The following is a 17,831-nucleotide window of genomic DNA, read 5'->3' as shown; positions in this document are numbered from 1 at the left end:
TGTGATTATTTTGAAAATCACGATTCAATACATTACAAAAAATGTTGTTGTATTATAAAAACATTTCAAAATAATCAATATTTTGTCACGTGACTTTACATTGGAGTGCGGGAAAGAGTACTCTGCCGGTGCGCGCCAGATTTTAAACACCTGTGAAATATAGAAGAATTTCATGGATTTTACTAATTATGCCTCTCCTAGGTAAAAAGGTTTTTAACTGTCTGAAGCCCTTAAATGACATTAAGGCTGAGGAGGCCGTTTTTACCATCCCACACACCAAGGAACAGTTCCGATCTAAAGCGTATCCTTTTGTCAAGTGACCATCTGCAGCATCCAATATGGCGGCGCGCATGGATTTCATTGTAGAAATAGTAAATTTATCATATTTTCTACATTAGTGTTGCGATCTTCATGAAAGTTTGCATGCAGGCTGGAATTCAGGACCCAGAACGGTGAGTCAAATTTCGTTACAATCGGGCAGCATTTGACCAAAATATCTCAAATAATAATTTCTGCCGAAAACAGCGTGGAGTGATTGTTTACATCTCTATGGTGATCACGTGGTATTAAAATATTAAATTTTAACCATTTAACTGTTATTTGGTCATATTTATATGTGAGCATTGTTATCAGATTGACCACAATAACGCGCAGTTCTAAAACACCCTTCCGCGATCCGCCATTTTGTGTTTGCACGATTCTGCAAAAATCGCGTCGTCTGCTGCTGTCAAAACACGATTCTGATTTATTCACCACTGTTACATTCAATAAATACTTAATACTGAAGCTTGACTTTACACTTACGATGAAACAAACTTATATTGTGTTGATGTTTGGCCTTAATTTGTTATAAACTCATTTAAGTTTTGAAAATTCATCGAAGCAAAATGAAGGAAATGAGTGTAAACACGATATACTTCGACATTTTGCCGATTTCGTATGTACTTTACTGAATACGTGTAAACATGACAAAAATTGTCAATAACTTTTAGAATAGATGTACTTAATTACTGATTGTTCCTTAACCAAGTGAGTGAATTTGAAAAACGGAAAGATCTATATGGGGAAAGGATATGGACCTGTCAGTGTACTGGACACATTAACCTGACGCATGAAGAAGCATGGAATTCAGAGAAGGCTGTGCAGAAAACTCTGAAAAATCAGTTTGCTGCATGTTATGAGAAATCTGTTCTTGAAATTGTTCACCACAGTAAGTATTTGTTGATACTTGTCATTTTATTACACATTTCAACCTTTTTTCTCATAGAGCATGAAGAGTAGATCGTTTTCAAACTAGTGCCAAGTTTTCCCACCAGGGGGAGTTGTTTGCATGGTTGGTTTTCCTTGTGCAACAACATTTTTTTGTTTCCCTTCTTCAACCTTACTTTGAATATGCTCATAGAGTTATTATTTTGAATGCTGTGACATGTGTAATGTGTCCAGGTGATAACTAAGGTATGAACATGATGAAGAAAAAGGTCTTGTATATATTTTAGGAATAATTATTATATTACTGTGGATGTTAGCTGGCTTCACATTCCTCTTTGAAGTCAAGCATGATATAAATTTATGTACATTGTCAGATACATCAGCACATTTTTTACTGTGCATGTTTAATCAATGCAAAACTTTTAATGTAATATTGAAGATAAAATTTATTTTACTGTTTTCTTGGAGACAAATGTTTAGAAAATGATTAACTACATAAGGAAAATAATTTATTACAATTTTCTATTTGCTTGAAGTTGAATATACACTTTTCTAGAAACATGAGTTATTGACCATTTGAAAATGTTCACTTTAGTTGCTATTATTATTTAGATTACGAGTAAACAAGGTTATTTTTCCTCCATCACAATAAGCCAATAGTTACACAACATTACTATTAATTTCTATTATTTCAGGTTTGACAATGTTGATATAATAACATGGCTAAGCTCTGAAATTAAGATCATCATTCAGATATTTCTGTCTTTGCAAGTTTTAATCTGTACTTTTCAATTATGTAAGACGTAATGAGAAAACACATGTTGATTAGTTATCATTGGTCATTGTTTGGGGTCAACAGTCACATGACTACTGTCATGACTATTGCTGCACTATATAATGCATCATTTTTTTTCAAAATGAAACAATGTCAGTCATGTGCCATGCAGTCTGGTTTCTCTGATTCTTCGTAAGTCTTTGCATGGCGCTAATATCGATACAATAATGGTGGATCCATCTTATCAGAAAAGGCACAAGGAAACGCAAGGTTATTTTGATCTTCATGGCTAGCATGAAGGACTTGACCCATGAAGATCCGGGGTAGAATAGGTCTTCAGCAACCCATGCTTGTCGCAAGAGGCTACTAACGGATCGGGTGGTCAGGCTCGCTGACTTGGTTGATACATGTCATCGTATCTCAATTGCGTGGATCAATGCGCATGATGTCAATCACTGGATTGTCTGTTCCAGACTCGATTATTTACAGACCGCCGTCATACGGCTTGAATATTGCTGAGTGCAGCGTTAAACAACAAACATTAAGGACTTTGTAACATGGTCGTTTGTGAAGCTGCTTTGTGGCAACCTATTATATACATATTTGTGGCACTTTTTGGCGGTTAACCTTAAATTGGATACAGACTAATGTAAAAAACGAGATACCTCCAAACAATACATTGATATTTAAATATGGAAAACTGGAAAACATGAAGTATGTTCATGAAGTGATGTTTATTTTGTGGTACAAGATATTTATAGACATGCCCAGGGGCCAATATTCAGCCCCAAATCTGCAAGAAATGTCAGTAAAAGTTCCCAAATTGGATGAAGAATTTCCCAATTTATGTTATACAGTCATATAACTTACTCTATTGCTTTGTAGTGGTGACTTCTATTTCACTGATCAATAAGGGCAAGAGGCTTTAATGCGTAATGTTTCATTGTTGTAATGTTAAAATACCATATTCGACGTATAAGCACCCAGGGAGCTCTCAAAATTAGAAAGAGGGGGCTCTTATTAGGATAGTATTTTGGTGAAAAAAAAACAGAGTTGAAAGATAAATTCCGTGGTTTATGCTGACAGCCTGAAATGTTTATATAGACAGATATATTTTTCAAGAATTTAATTGCCCATAATTATGGGTGCATATAACACAAGAGTGTGTATTGTACGCGAATAATTAAGTCTTGTGTACATTGATCAATCAGAAAGGGTGCTAATTGGGATTGTTCACAACAAAAAATCCCAAATTTGAACCAAATAACGTTTTCCCCATATTTCCTGCATTTAGTTTGGAATCATTGATAAATCCCTCTGATTACTGTCAAATGCTTTTAGAATTATTTGTGTTATGTAATGTTTTCAAACAGAGTTGTCTCCCCTTAACTAACTGCAGTCAAAACATTAATATCAGATATTTGCCGGAGGCAGGTACACTGATTGTATTTAAATGATTTGATTTTTATTACAGTAGGACTAAAATTTCCAATCAATGACATCTCTATGTAAACTTAAACTCTTATGTTCCAGGTACCCTCTCATTGGACACGTTAGTGGACCAAGCATGGCTGAAGCTGCAGCAGGTGCTCTGTGTGACCGAAAAGATCAACCTGCGCATCAAGAGTACAGGAAAGTAAGTAGAGCAACACTTTACAGCATTCACATCTTAGCATATCAGACAGCATCTTCCCAAGGCAAGGGAGTTAACTGACTAAAAAAAGTCTAGTTTCCACCCTTGCCGAACGAGGCTGGTATTATGGAGTTACATTTTGGCTGGACTAACGAGTCTATGCATAGTCCAATCAAAATCGTGCATCGAAATCGAAATCCGGTTCATAAACTTTCCTGAAGATTTCGGTCGATTGCAGGTTTTGCAAAGCATGTGCACCGCCATCTAGTTGTCAACAGATATTTTCCAAATGTTTTCATGTTTTTAATCAAGGTGCTCACATATTGCATGATGTAAGACCTGTTTTATCACAACATAAACCTGGATTATCGATCAGATCGTCTTGACTGGGCGCCACTGTTTTGTTTCAAGCAAATGCAAGTGATACGAGAGGTGGAATCTGATAGGTCTAAAGGAGAGGCTCAGAAGGGACATAACTTGTAATAGCCACTGGTGGCACTACGATAGAGCCTAGGAATACCAACCTAGTTAGGCAAGGGTGGAAACTGGACTTTTAAAGTCAGTTAACTCTCTTGCCTTGGGAAGATGATCAGACAGTTAATACCTGTGGAGAGGTCTTCAGCAACCATGGCTTGCCGGAAAAGGCAACTAACAGGATGAGTGTTTCTTCTTGGTATTTATTGTTAGATTCACCATGGTTTGTTTAAAATTGACAGGTCATAGTATTCGGTTCCGAGTTAATCTCAAAGCCAGGGTTCGTTGAATATTTCTACTTTATGGGGGCTTTGATTTCATTGTCAGGAACATTCTGTGTATCGTTACTCCTGGTCGTCCATTTTGCCGCTTGTCCGAATCTGGAGTCTAGTAGAATTCTGTTCACTCGAATGAGCTCAGAAACATTAGTCGATATAATAACAATAAAATGGATTGAGAATTGTGCCAAGAGTCAAGTTCGGACTTGTAGCCTAAAAAGTTTTTGACACAGATTGTTTTGGTGACAAAAAAAAAATTAAAACAGTTATTTCTCCAAACTTTTCTGTCTGTCAGTGTCTGTTCCCGGATTTTCCTTTTTCACCATGGCTTATTAGTTGCAGTAAAGAACCAATAAATAAAGTCCATGTGACTATTTTTGTTTTTGCATAAATTTTATAGCTGAATTTTGATTGGACCATTTGGGACTTTCATCCAATGAAAATCCCTGATAGTAAAGTAGGCGAGGTGAGGCAATGAAACATAAGGACTTTACATTCTATAATAGAAATAACTGTGCGAGTGATATGAAATATTTTTGAGATGGTAAGTGACCCCATAATTATATATAAAAAAATCTAGCTACAAATTTTGAATGCGCCCAATGACCAACTGACAATAGGTTTTATACGTCAATCAATAATTTATTGTGGGCAGGCCGTTCCCGCAGCAGAACACTGCGACTTCTTTCATTCAGAATTTGTTTTAACATTTTTCGGCCAGCCCATATCAGATTTTCTTCTCGCTCTTTCAGTAAGCTGTCTTTTATAACGTTATGGTTTCAATGACCTTTTAACTTTAATTCTTTGTTTTGAACACTATTTCATTTAGTAAATGGTAATCCAGTCATCAATACAGCAAGTATTTGTTCCATGTAAATGTGACCAGAACACAAATACTCCAGGTTTGACAACTCACAGTTACCTACGATTCGTATTAAAACTTCTCGTTATTACATACGTTGCACTCTATACTGTTTGCACCTGAATTGTAATTGTACAACCAGGCCTGTAGCCTAGAAATGCTGAATAAATTTTGTTGATTTGAAATTGCGGCTAGTGAACAAATTAATCTTAAATTTTTTATTATTATTTTTTCAGTGCAAAGGGGTTTTCTGGAACTGTTGTCAGCATTGACACAAGTGGTGTTCAGGTGAGTTTGCACTGGTCAAGTGAAATCTAAAACATTGGTGCTTTTTGGAGAAACATCTCCCGTGAAACAGCTATGATGTTTCAAGTTTTATCCATATTGTTTTGCCGTCCATCATTTTGAGGTGAGGTGAAGATGATCCAGCTGAACAAGTCTTGGCTGTCACTATTGGCCAAGCATCATGTCGTTTGTTCCAAGGAAGTGGCTGTCTTTGTTTCTTTCATTTAAGGGGGGTTCGGGTAGCCTTGTGGTTAAAGTGTTTGCTCGTCATGCTGAAAATTGGGTTCGATTCCCGACATGGGTACAATGTGTGAAGCCCTTTTCTGGTGCCCCCTGCCGTGATATTGCTGGAATATTGCTAAAAGCGGCGTTAAACCATACTCACTCACTCACTCACTCACTCACTCACTCACTCACTCACTCACTCACTCACTCACTCACTCACTCACTCACTCACTCTTAAAAAATGACCCCACTTTTTTGTCACAGGAAGGCCCAAGGGTCCTTTTGCCATTTTTTCATTTAAAATTTGACCCTACGTACTTGTCAAAGGAAGGACCAAGGATCCTTTTGCCATTTCAGCGACGAAAATAACTCTTAAATGTTGCTGCAATGTAAACATAGTATTGCTATGATTTTACTGAGGTGTTATTATGGTGTTCAGGGTTCATTGTAGGTATTTTCTAACATGGGGCCCCATATCTGAAAATTTCAAATATTTCAGAGGTAACCCACACTTGCCCATACAGCACAATGTTAAAATGCTCCATTGCGTTTGAAAATGTGGGCCTTTTTACAAATTTAGAGGCTAAAAGCGCAAGGCCCATCCATACCTTGAATTATCCCTGGCTGTTGCTATGTTACTATTGTGTTGCTATGGTGTTAGTGTTACCATGACAATACTCTGTCCTGCAGGCCAACCCCACCAGCAACTGTAGCTCACCTTCCAGTGATAAAGAAAACAGTTCCGGAGAAGGGAAGGAGTCCTCACCTAAGAAGTGGGTGCCCCCAAAGGTAGGGAGTGAACATTATTGTGGTATATCCCTATGGAATGGGTTCTCGGACACTTATGAAACGTTCATAGTTTTCTCCCTAATCACATGAACAACTGGGGGCGGTCGGGTAGTCTAGTGGTTAAAGCGTTCGCTCATCACGCCGAACACCCGGGTTCGATTCCCAACATGGGTACAATGTGTGAAGCCCATTTCTGGTTTACCCCGCTGTGATATTGCTGGAATATTGCTAAAACTGGCGTAAAATCAAACTCACTCACTCACTCACTCACTCACTCATGAACAACTGTAAAACATCCCATTCACTTATAAAATACAACTTTCTCTTAAAAACAGGCCATCATCTGAGTATTCACAATGTCTGTGTGATGCTACATTCTCGGTTAAAGCATGCATAATCACAATAAATGTGGCCGTCTGAAAATAAATGATCCCTTAAAACCTATGATCCTTTATTGTGGTATACAACATATTTCAAAATGGTTAGTCCGACAGGAATAAAAGTCCACAGGGGAAAGTTTTCTCTGAAAATCAAGTTATTTTTCAAAAAATTAATTTGTACTAGCCCGCTGGATTTTGTACAAGCCCCGGGCTAGCAGGCTAGTATCAAGTTCTAATCTACTACAAATTATCTCTGGACTAGTTTGATGACCAATGGAGTCCCTTCTGCCAAGGGTGTGGAAGTAGTTAAATACATTGTTGACCTGCCTTGTAGTGGTGTAGTGATACAGTATTGTATTCTGATACAAGGCCTACTTTACCATACAATATATCATTAACAACCCTGGTTCGAAATACATACAATACATTATATTACAAATAATATTGGTGTAAAAACCTGAATAATAACAGACATGACAGATTAACTATAGTAATATGAAAGAATCAGGTGTTCTTTAACATCTTTTGAGTAGTATATATTCTTTCAATGATGTCCCACTTGTATGTTAGTTGTAAAAACAATTGCTTGAATACTTTGCCAGTAAGCTTGATAAGTCCGATATTGATACTCTGCAACCCATGCTTGTTGTAAGAGGTGACTAACAGGATCAAGTGGTCAAGTTCGCTGACTTGTTGATGCATGTCAATAAGAGTCAATTATTTACCATCTTCCCGAGGCAAGGGAGATAACTGACTATAAAAGTCCAGTTTTCATCCTTGACAAACTAGGCTGGAATTTCTGGGCTCGATCGTAGCGCTACTAGTGGCTATTACGAGTTATGTCCCTTCTATGTTCCTCCTATTGACCAATCAGATTCCATCTCACATATCACAAACGGGATACTAGTCAAGAGTATCTGATCTATATTGTAATAAAACAGGTCTTACCCCGTGAAGTGCGTCAAATCATGTGCACTCCTTGATTAAAACTAAAAGCATGAAAGAATTTACAAAATACAAGGATGTCTGGTTCGTTATACGATTTTGATTGGACTATGCATTGACACGTTAGTCCAGCTAAAATGTAACTCAATAATACCAGCCTAGTTCGGCAAGGGTGGAAACTGGACTTTATTGTCAGTTAACTCCCTTGCCTCGGGAAGATGATTATTTACAGTCAGCCATCATATAGCTGGAATGTTGCTAATGGAGGCGTTAAACAAGAACAACAAACACAAGTGTTTGTGTTATCTTCCATTGATCATTGTTTCAGCTGCTGCCTTACAAGTATAGCATCAAGCTTGATGGGGAAGACAAAATCATCAGTGGTATTCCTGCCTGCGACCTTGTGTAAGACATTCACATTCACAATTTCAACCTTTGATGTTTACCAGGGCTCCAGATAATATCTTGAGCCGTTGTGTATTTACTCAAAAATTATTGCTGTTGTGAGTATGTGTTACACACTTGTGAGAGCACACAAACAGATACAAATTCGAAGTCACTAGAAACAGCATTTTAAGTGGAATTATTCTTTAAAAAAGTCCACTGATTGTTTTTTCTGCTTGAAAATCAAGATCTATATTGTAATAATTAAATTTTTGTTGTGTTCATTGAAATTCCTGCATTCTGATTAGCTGAATTGGTCACGTGTTATTGCATTCTTTTTCCGTGGCGGACTACTTTTATTACTGCGGAATGTCGGGGAAACCCAATATTACAGTCAAGGGAATTCCCTTTCTTCTCACGTGTATCGTCATGCACTGGGCATTTAGCGGCTATCATGCATATTCATTGTCCAAACTACCCTTTGAAATCGAAGGCCGAGAATGAATGAAAGCAAACGTGCAGGCTCGCTCGCCTGTTTTTTTCGGTTGAACCTTCATGTTTTGGGTTTCATATATAACTAGCATTATTCCAATTGTGTTTTATTGTAATCAGGGAAGTAATGTTTGAATCTGGAGGTAACTGACCATGTTATTTGAAACAGCCGTCTTCTCTTGGACATATTTCTTTCGGTTCGTTACAGTCTGACTGTTGCAGATCTTTTTCGCCTCATGCCTTAATTGACAGATCCAATGAACATTGTTTTGATCCTACTCTCCGTTGATTGGCTACTGACTGTGTAGGCGTGTCAAATTATGTGCATAAATTAAACAATCACCTGATTCATGCCACACCATAGTATATATTCCTACACCTGGAATGTTTAACAATCGCATCATTTTTGTCTGTTTTGATATGTAAAACTGTTTTTGGTTAAACAATTGTAGATAAAACATGTTTTACGTTGTCAAATTTAATTATAAGCATTGACTGTGTATTTCTTTTTGCTTCATTGAGGTATGAAAAGATTCCCAGGACCTCATTTTTGTCGGAAGAGCTAACTAAAATTGGGATTGTTGGCAGGCCATATGACTTGGCTGGGTGTTGATTGTTGTTCATGCGTGGGTTAGTCCGACCCAGACTTGTTTATATTTCAACAGCTGTGGTAAAGCAGGAATATTGTATACAGTGACATTTTATATTTTTTCATGTTTTTTCTTTCCAGACGAGTAGATCGACCCCCGTCCAAAGAATTGCTTCGGCTCTTCATACGAGCCAGTGCCCTCCGCGTTGGCACCACGTCCACCAGTCCCTGGGTCGTCAACGATGCACTGGTCAATAAATACTCCTTACCCAGCAAATTTGCCGACTTCCTTGTTTCACCAGCTAAGGTGAGCAGTTGTTTCAGTTAGAGAGGGTCCAGGGGTCCTAGAGGATCCTGCTGTTTGATTCCAGGGACCCCCTAAGTCTTTAACGTTTACATTAAGATTATGACAAGGACCCTGGACTACCTGCTTAATGTCCAACATACTCCATGGGGATGCTGGGTTAGAATAGGGCTTCAGCAACCCATGCTGGTCGTAAGAGTCGACAAACAGGATCAGGTGGTCAGGCTTGCTGACTTGGTTGAAGCATGCCATCATATCACAATTATCGATGCTCATGATGTCAATCACCGGATTGTCTGGTCCAGACTTGATTATTCACAGACCAGCATCATATAGCTGGAACATTGCTGAGTACGGCGTTAAACAACAAACAAACCTATGCTGGTCATTAGAGTCCAAATAATGGATCAGGAGGTCAAGCTCAGTGACATGGTTCATGGTCATTGTACCCCAACAGGGTGATATTGGTCACTGGATTGGATTGTCCAAACTTAGTTATTAACAGGTCACCGTCATGTAACTGGAATATTGCTCAGTGCATTGAACAACAACAACCAAATACTCGTAATTATGCATACTACTGATAAGAATCCCTGGAAATAATTGACATACTCGTTTTATGATGTCTACATATTTATTTAGACGCATCTGTTGTTGCAGATGGCCGAAGCAGCAAAACGAGCAGAAGAGGAAGGTGTCCGTAAACGAAAACATCATCAGCAGCATAAACAACCAATGTCTGCTAAAAAACTGAAAATTACAAAGTCCTCCAAAATGTCTGATAGCAAAAGAGGGAACTCAAGTGTAAAGAAGAGGATAAAGAAAAAAGACAAGGACAAATCTCCCGTTAAGAAGAAGAAAGTTAGCGATGAAATAGTAATTGAGAGTGAAAGCTCGGACGATGAAGTGCTCGCGAATCTGAAAAATTCCAATGATTCTGATTCGGACACACCATTGGTCAGTTTGAAAAGTCAGCTGACGCCGAAAAAGAAAAAGAAGAAAGAATCAGAAGATTCCGATTCAGATACCCCTCTCAGTAAACTGACACCCAAGAAGAAGAAATTGAAATTAGATTCTGGTTCTCAAAAGTCAAGGTCACCCAAGAAATCGCACACGAAAACAGCCTCTAAGCCTGGAAAGAAATTGAGCGCAGCTACTGGTGCGAAGAAGAGGGGCAGACCCAGAAAGGATGCTCCAGCAACGCCAAGCAAGAAAGCCAAGAGAACGCCCACGAAAAAGGTACGTCATTGGGTTCTTACCATTTATTCTTATCAAAATTGGGGCTAAAGGGGGCTGTTCTTAGTCCAGTCGTAGCAGTGGCTTCATCGACAGTGATTCCACCCAATCTAACATCATCGAAGTCGCTATTGATAGTTGCATTGTATCTGTTGTGCATGCCCCAAACCTATGATTGTGGGTTGGAATCTCGGAACATAGTTTGCTTTACTTTATACAACCCAAGATTATTCCCACGCCGCTGTTGCAGGGAATGAAGCAGATGACGCTGCTGGACATTGCTGGCAAGAAGGGAAGTCCAAGAACTCCAAGCAAGTCGGTCAGGAAATCTGCCCCACCTCCTACCCCCAAAATCGTAAGGAAGTAAGTAAATAAGTGTCGTCCTCACCTTATAACCTAGACTTGATTATTTCATAGGCCACTGTTTTGTAGCTTGAATATTGCTGACTTGGGCATTAATATAACTTTTGAAGAAATTGTTTTTGATATTAAGCTTTTCGAAGTTAACAGTTAACAAGTAAATTAAGCAGTATTGTGTAACGTATGGCTTCTTTGTTTCAGAATACTGAAGTTGACCTCTGAGAGTGACCACAATCGTGTGAAGTATGCCTTCTTGGTGAAACAAGCAGCCTTGACACTTACCTCACAACAGAAGTCCAACCTCCCTGCCCCCATCAAGGACATCATTCTAAAGAAGTGTGAACAGCTCAATGAAAAGAGGCTCATGTACGTGTTTCCCTTCGTATGATGAACTTGAGGGCCAACAGTCTGCCCAAAACTATTGCGACTAAGCATGGCTCTTATCATCTTTTTCAGTAGATTTTAGTGTTATTGTATGTACTATTGTAAGCTGAGCTTACTAGCCCAAACAGAATTTTACTTGACTTGGGGGGCGGTCGGGAAGACTAGTGGTTAAAGCGTTCGCTCTTCACGCCGAAGACCCGGGTTCGATTCCTGACATGGGTACAATGTGTTAAGCCCATTTCTGGTGTCCCCCGCCGTGATATTGCTGGAATATTGCTCAAAGAGGCGTAAAACCATACTCACTCACTCACTTGACTTGGGCTTTGTGTTGATGTCTCACAGTTTTACCTTGCCTTATATTACCGTTTTTCTTCCAGTGGAAAATTCTTTTGGAATATTTGAGATGCTGTCTGTCTCTTGGACCGACATGAATGCCGGTGAAATAAGTATATTCACAGCATACAACATAGGGGTGTTGTCCTAACATTGTGCCATGTTATATAATAGCAGTAGCACAATGTTCAGTCTGCCACCTCAGCCACTTGTCTGAAGCCCAGGTCTTGTAAAGTTGTGTTCAGTTTAGCTTGCTCCTTTTATAAGAGTCTACATAATAACACAGAATTCTACGGAAAATGGTGCCAGGATCCTAGTTCAGACCAGTTGTCAGACACGTTTTTTGAGCTGTTAGTTGTCTTTTCTTCACAAAACGTTCCATAACCTGTTTGACTTTGTCCAGAATAGAAATGTCTTTGTCATTGGTTAATATCCTAACAGTCGTTTTTGTCTTCAGAAGCTATGAGGTTTTGTTGCATGTTTGTGTGCAAAATGAGTATGGTTTTACACCATATTGTTTGGACTGCCAAAAGTTTATAAGTGTTTGTGTTTGTAAGACAAATTAAAAGCTACCAATTTGAACTGTCAATAGTCAAAAATGGTATTGATGACAACAAAAAGGAATTTAACATAAATGTACTGTGATCAACCCTCAGATAACTGCACAGTGACGCTCCTTGAGTGATCATTACGCCCTATTTATAAGGAGACCTGATGTTATCACCCAATATGATGAGACCTGATGTTCTTATTGTCCTATGTAATGAGACCCGATGTTATCGCCCTCTATAATGAGACCCGATGTTATCGCCCTCTATAATGAGACCCGATGTTATCACCCTGTATAATGAGACCCGATGTTATCGCCCTGTATAATGAGACCCGATGTTATCACCCTATGTAATGAAACCCAATGTTATCGCCTTATGTAATGAGACCCGATGTTATTGCATTATGTAATGAGACCCGATGTTATCGCCCTGTATAATGAGACCCGATGTTATCGCCCTGTATAATGAGACCCGATGTTATCACCCTATGTAATGAAACCCAATGTTATCGCATTATGTAATGAGACGCAATGTTATCGCATTATGTAATGAGACCCAATGTTATCGCCCTCTATAATAAGACCCGATGTTATCACCCTATGTAATGAGACCCGATGTTATCGCCCTCTATAATGAGACCTGATGTTATCGCCCTCTATAATGAGACCCGATGTTATCACCCTGTATAATGAGACCCGATGTTATCGCCCTGTATGAGACCCGATGTTATCACCCTATGTAATGAAACCCAATGTTATCGTCTTATGTAATGAGACCCGATGTTATCGCATTATGTAATTGAGACCCAATGATATCCCTGTATAATGAGATCCGATGTTATCGCCCTGTATAATGAGACCCGATGTTATCACCCTATGTAATGAAACCCAATGTGATTGCATTATGTAATGAGACGCAATGTTATCGCATTATGTAATGAGACCCGATGTTATCGCATTATGTAATGAGACCCGATGTTATCGCATTATGTAATGAGACCCGATGTTATCGCCCTCTATAATGAGACCCGATGTTATTGCCCTCTATAATGAGACACTATGTTGTGAGCAGGGAGAAGATGACGCCAGAAGAGCGAAATGCCTACGTGAGGGTAAAGAAGCAGAAGGTCAAGGCCGTGAGGCAGCAAGAACGGAAGGAGCAGAATAAGGTAGGTGGCGTTGTCATGGTTTCAGATGTAAATATCAGGTTCAAAGTATAATGCATATCATCATTGCTGTTGGTCAAGACCTAGTCGTTTTAATAAACCTTCGTCTGGACTGTAAGACAAGAAATTAAACAAACGGAAAACATTGAAAAAGATGTACTTCCCAAACAAGAGTGATAATTGCTTTTGCTATGTGGGTCAGAAATACTTCCATTTTTTCATGCTGAAGTGAAATATTTCATGAAGATTATTTGTTTGTGTTAATGATTCTGTTCCCAAGAAACTACGAGTTACAACTCAGGGGAGATAATTCTGACTGATACTCAGTGGCGTTCGAGCAGCTGCCCTCAGTTTGGTGGTGTATTCAGAATGCCTAAAGAACATGGACAACGCTATTCCCCAGAATAGTTCCTATGGTTCAATATATTTTCTGTGTGGTCACATCCCTGATTATGTCCTGTGTAAGTTGTTTTAAGACCTGTGAAGTTCCGGGGTAGAATAAGTCTTCAGCAACCTTTGTTTGCCGTAACAGGCGACTATGCTTGTCGTAAGAGGCGACTAACAGATGGGGTGGTCAGACTCGCTGACTTGGTTGATGCATGTTATCGTATCCCAATTGCGTGGATCAATGCTCATGATATCAATCACTGAATTGTCTGGTCCAGACTCGATTATTTACAGACTGTTGTCATATAGCTGGAATATTGCTGATTGCAGTGTTAAACAACAACAAAAACAAAACAATAGATGTTCAAAATGAGAATAAAATTGTTGCAGAAATATGAAGACCTTGACCTGCAGTCAACTCCATTGCCTACACCGAAACCTGTTCCCACACCAGATGGCTTTCCTAATGAATGTTTTGGTGATGTTGCCATGGTTACTCAGTTCCTGAGCAGTTATTGGGGACTGCTAATGCCAGATGATGAATATCCTATATATTCAGGTAATATTCTCAGGAGATATTTTTTTGGAAAAAATATTGCTATCTTTAAGAATATCTCCTGATCTTCAGTATGAATTTGTTCATTTTTTAATTTACATATTGCCAGCATTGGTAGAAATAAAATTTGGATTCATGTATCGGTCATGACTGTTTCAGGTAAGTATACAGGTTAAAAAAAACAATGCTTGTCTCAAGAGAAACCAAATGGTTCGGGTGACTTTCGTGGTTGAATGTCATCATATCCAAATTGTGTAGATTGATGCTCAGGACTCGATGAATTGCATATGGGTGGAATGTTGCGTTAAGCCGCAAACAGTAATTTCTGTAAGCTCATGGTGCTTCTAAATAATCGACCCGTGAAGACCCAGGGTAGAATAGGTCTTCAGCAACCCATGCTTGTCATAAAAGGTGACTATGCTTGTAAGAGGCGACTAACTGGATCGGGTGGTCAGGCTCACTGACTTGGTTGATGCATGTCATCGTATCCCAATTGCGTGGATCGATGCTCATGTGTCAATCACTGTATTGTCTGGTCCAGACTCTATTATTTACAGACCGCCGTCACATAGCTGGGATATTGCTGAGTGCGGCGTTAAACAACAAACCAACCAATTATAAATAATGAAGTCCCGTTAATCCGACATGGTTGGTTGCATATGATTATGTCGGATAAACAAAATTAAGTTGTATCAGCGTTGGCGAACAAAAATCGGACAACTTCACGATAGGTATTGTCATGTTACATTGTTTGCGGAAAATGCTTTCTAATCATGCAAACACTAAAGCTGAACACAAAACTCGGTTTTGTGCTGTATTCCTAATTCAAAATATTTTAAAAAGCATAGTCTGAATGAAAGTCGCCAATATGAAACTAATGCTGCGAAGCTCAAGAAAGCTCCTTTCTTAGTTGTCAAAGTTCACGAAAGGTCATTCTGATGTGACCTGTAATGGGATGTCCTCAGCGGTAGTGTGAACTTGTATCTCATTTTAATTATTTTGAGATAATCTAAGCATATGGATTAATCTTGTTTTGTTCATTTAAAGCATTAATTGTTTATTGTTAAGCAACTTTATATCTGCAGCCGTTGTAATATGCAGCTATCAGCCGACTCGTCTCGCATCAAAACACAGGCTGTGTGCTCGCGGGCAGATGACCGGTGGAGTACGCTGATCACTGTGTCAGATTAACGAGACTGATTAATGAGTGATTTAGATAATTCGTTGCAAATAAGGTGTGTCAGAGTGCGGGTGCGGATTAACGGGTCTAAATAGCACTGATTAAATCGGTTCCCATCATTAGTGTCCGATAAAGCCAATTGTCGGATTAACGAGACTGTATGTTGCCTGTTGCCTCTTGTTGCAGACGACTTGATGACAGCTCTGGCATCTGGACTGAAAGGCTCCACGTACGTGGCCCGTGTCCTGGTCGTCCTGCTCCAGACATTGTTGCAGGATGAAATCGCTGAAGATTACAAGGAGCTGCGTGTGAAGCTGGGGGACGTTCCCATCAACCCGTACACTGCCTCAGAGCTGGTCAGGTTGTGTCTACGGCGGAATGACACCGGTGTCGGCCACACTGAGGACTCCTTTGAAGATGATAACGACAGTGAAGTGGTACGTCGGACTGTTTAACTCCACATTCTTCTTGCCTTGTTTTCAATCTGCACGTCTAACATGGTGACATGATGACACGTTCCTAATGCATAATACTCTTGACTTATTTTCACTTGGTTTTGATTGTGTAGGAGTTTGGGGGTGTTTTAGAAAATCTGCCACATTCTTACCCATTGTTCAGTCTTACTTGACAACAGTGTAAGGTCTACTTTGTCATCCATCCACTTCTGAGAAATACCTATAAAACGATTAATTTAATTCAGGGTTAACCTGCTGAATGTCCAGTAGCTTGATAACCTTAATTGTTATAGCACATCTGTAAGCTGCTCTGCTTCAGATAGATAGAGTTCCTTTTATTAACATCAGAAAATAAAGTAGAAGAATGACCATTTGTGAGAAGTATTGGTCCTGACCTATATTTGTTATTACTCGCAGACACAGACAGACAGACAGACAGTTTATTCAGTATGCAAGGCCATATGGCCCATTGTACAGTTCAGTTTTAACAGATACATAAAAATCAACGTGATCTTGAACATAGCATAATATGTTCACCTGAGTCTAAATACATGTGTCAAATACATTGCTAAAGAGTTGATAACATCTACATTGGTCAAATTCAACAAACTTATTATTAATTGATTGTCTTTGTGTGTAATATCTAAATTAGATAGAAACTTTAATCTCAAGGTTTTATGTTTTTCTCATCTAAAAAGAACGTGAAACTCGTCTTCAATCTCCTGGTTGGTACAGATAGAACATATACAATTAACAAAATCACTTTCCTTGGTTCTACGATATTTATTGACAAGGAAGTTATGGAGAGATATTCTAAATTTACAAAGAGCTCTCAATAGAGTTTTATCTTACGGGAGATGTGTGATGTATGTTTGCGTCAGTGAGTGAGATGTGTGATGTATGTTTGCGTCAGTGAGTGAGATGTGTGATGTATGTTTGCGTCAGTGAGTGAGATGTGTGATGTATGTTTGCGTCAGTGAGTGAGATGTGTGATGTATGTTTGCGTCAGTGAGTGAGATGTGTGATGTATGTTTGCGTCAGTGAGTGAGATGTGTGATGTATGTTTGCGTCAGTGAGTGAGATGTGTGATGTATGTTTGCAGCCGGACCAGATCATTCAGCAGCTAGAGACGCAGGAGTTCCACGAGCTGGAGGCGGAGTCCAAGCTGAAGGTGCTCTCCGGGCTGTGTCTCCGCCTTCTCGGAACCTACTCCATACAGGACTACATGGAGAACAAGCAGCAGGAGGCCAGCCAACTCTCGTAAGTCAGCCCTAGGAGACTCTGTCACGCCTCGAGGGACGGGCTCGATCCCCGTCAGCATCATACTAAAAGATGGTATTTGCCTATCGCTCAGCAATAGGGGCTAAACCCAGGACTAGTCAGCTCGGGGTCAGTGTACTGTGTCTGAGTGGGGTATTCATGTTAACTGCGGCATGGTATCTCAGTGGGCTAGCACTGTAAATCGGCATTAGTCCGGACTAGTACTAATGACAAACACATTTGCTTTGTTGCAATCAGATTCCACATTTTTAGCAAGATATTGATCCAGTTTGTTATGACTGCCTGCCTGAATGAGTGACTTAATAGTGTGTCCGTGTTT

At 39.3% G+C, this 17,831-nt stretch overlaps 1 protein-coding gene across 1 annotated transcript in view; it reads left to right on the top strand.

Moving 5' to 3' along the window:
* The first annotated feature begins 116 nt into the window (after nucleotides 1-116).
* LOC139466738 (tyrosine-protein kinase BAZ1B-like) overlaps nucleotides 117-17,831 on the top strand; it is a 37,211-nt gene continuing 19,496 nt past the window's right edge. The window contains exons 1-14 of the mRNA XM_071248398.1: nucleotides 117-301; nucleotides 1,035-1,210; nucleotides 3,518-3,620; nucleotides 5,468-5,519; nucleotides 6,432-6,530; nucleotides 8,184-8,260; nucleotides 9,462-9,627; nucleotides 10,285-10,863; nucleotides 11,111-11,223; nucleotides 11,422-11,586; nucleotides 13,560-13,656; nucleotides 14,431-14,599; nucleotides 15,963-16,213; nucleotides 17,334-17,491. Of these exons, the coding sequence (XP_071104499.1) occupies nucleotides 189-301; nucleotides 1,035-1,210; nucleotides 3,518-3,620; nucleotides 5,468-5,519; nucleotides 6,432-6,530; nucleotides 8,184-8,260; nucleotides 9,462-9,627; nucleotides 10,285-10,863; nucleotides 11,111-11,223; nucleotides 11,422-11,586; nucleotides 13,560-13,656; nucleotides 14,431-14,599; nucleotides 15,963-16,213; nucleotides 17,334-17,491 (2,318 nt within the window). The 5' untranslated portion in view covers nucleotides 117-188. The remainder of the gene's footprint in view (nucleotides 302-1,034; nucleotides 1,211-3,517; nucleotides 3,621-5,467; nucleotides 5,520-6,431; nucleotides 6,531-8,183; nucleotides 8,261-9,461; nucleotides 9,628-10,284; nucleotides 10,864-11,110; nucleotides 11,224-11,421; nucleotides 11,587-13,559; nucleotides 13,657-14,430; nucleotides 14,600-15,962; nucleotides 16,214-17,333; nucleotides 17,492-17,831) is intronic.

This window comes from Haliotis cracherodii, unplaced genomic scaffold, assembly GCF_022045235.1.
Source record: "Haliotis cracherodii isolate W230 unplaced genomic scaffold, xgHalCrac1.p SCAF_19, whole genome shotgun sequence".
Classification (NCBI taxonomy): Eukaryota; Metazoa; Mollusca; class Gastropoda; order Lepetellida; family Haliotidae; genus Haliotis; species Haliotis cracherodii.
Note: the sequence above shows the minus strand (reverse complement) of the source record. Positions and strands in the feature narration are given on the sequence as shown.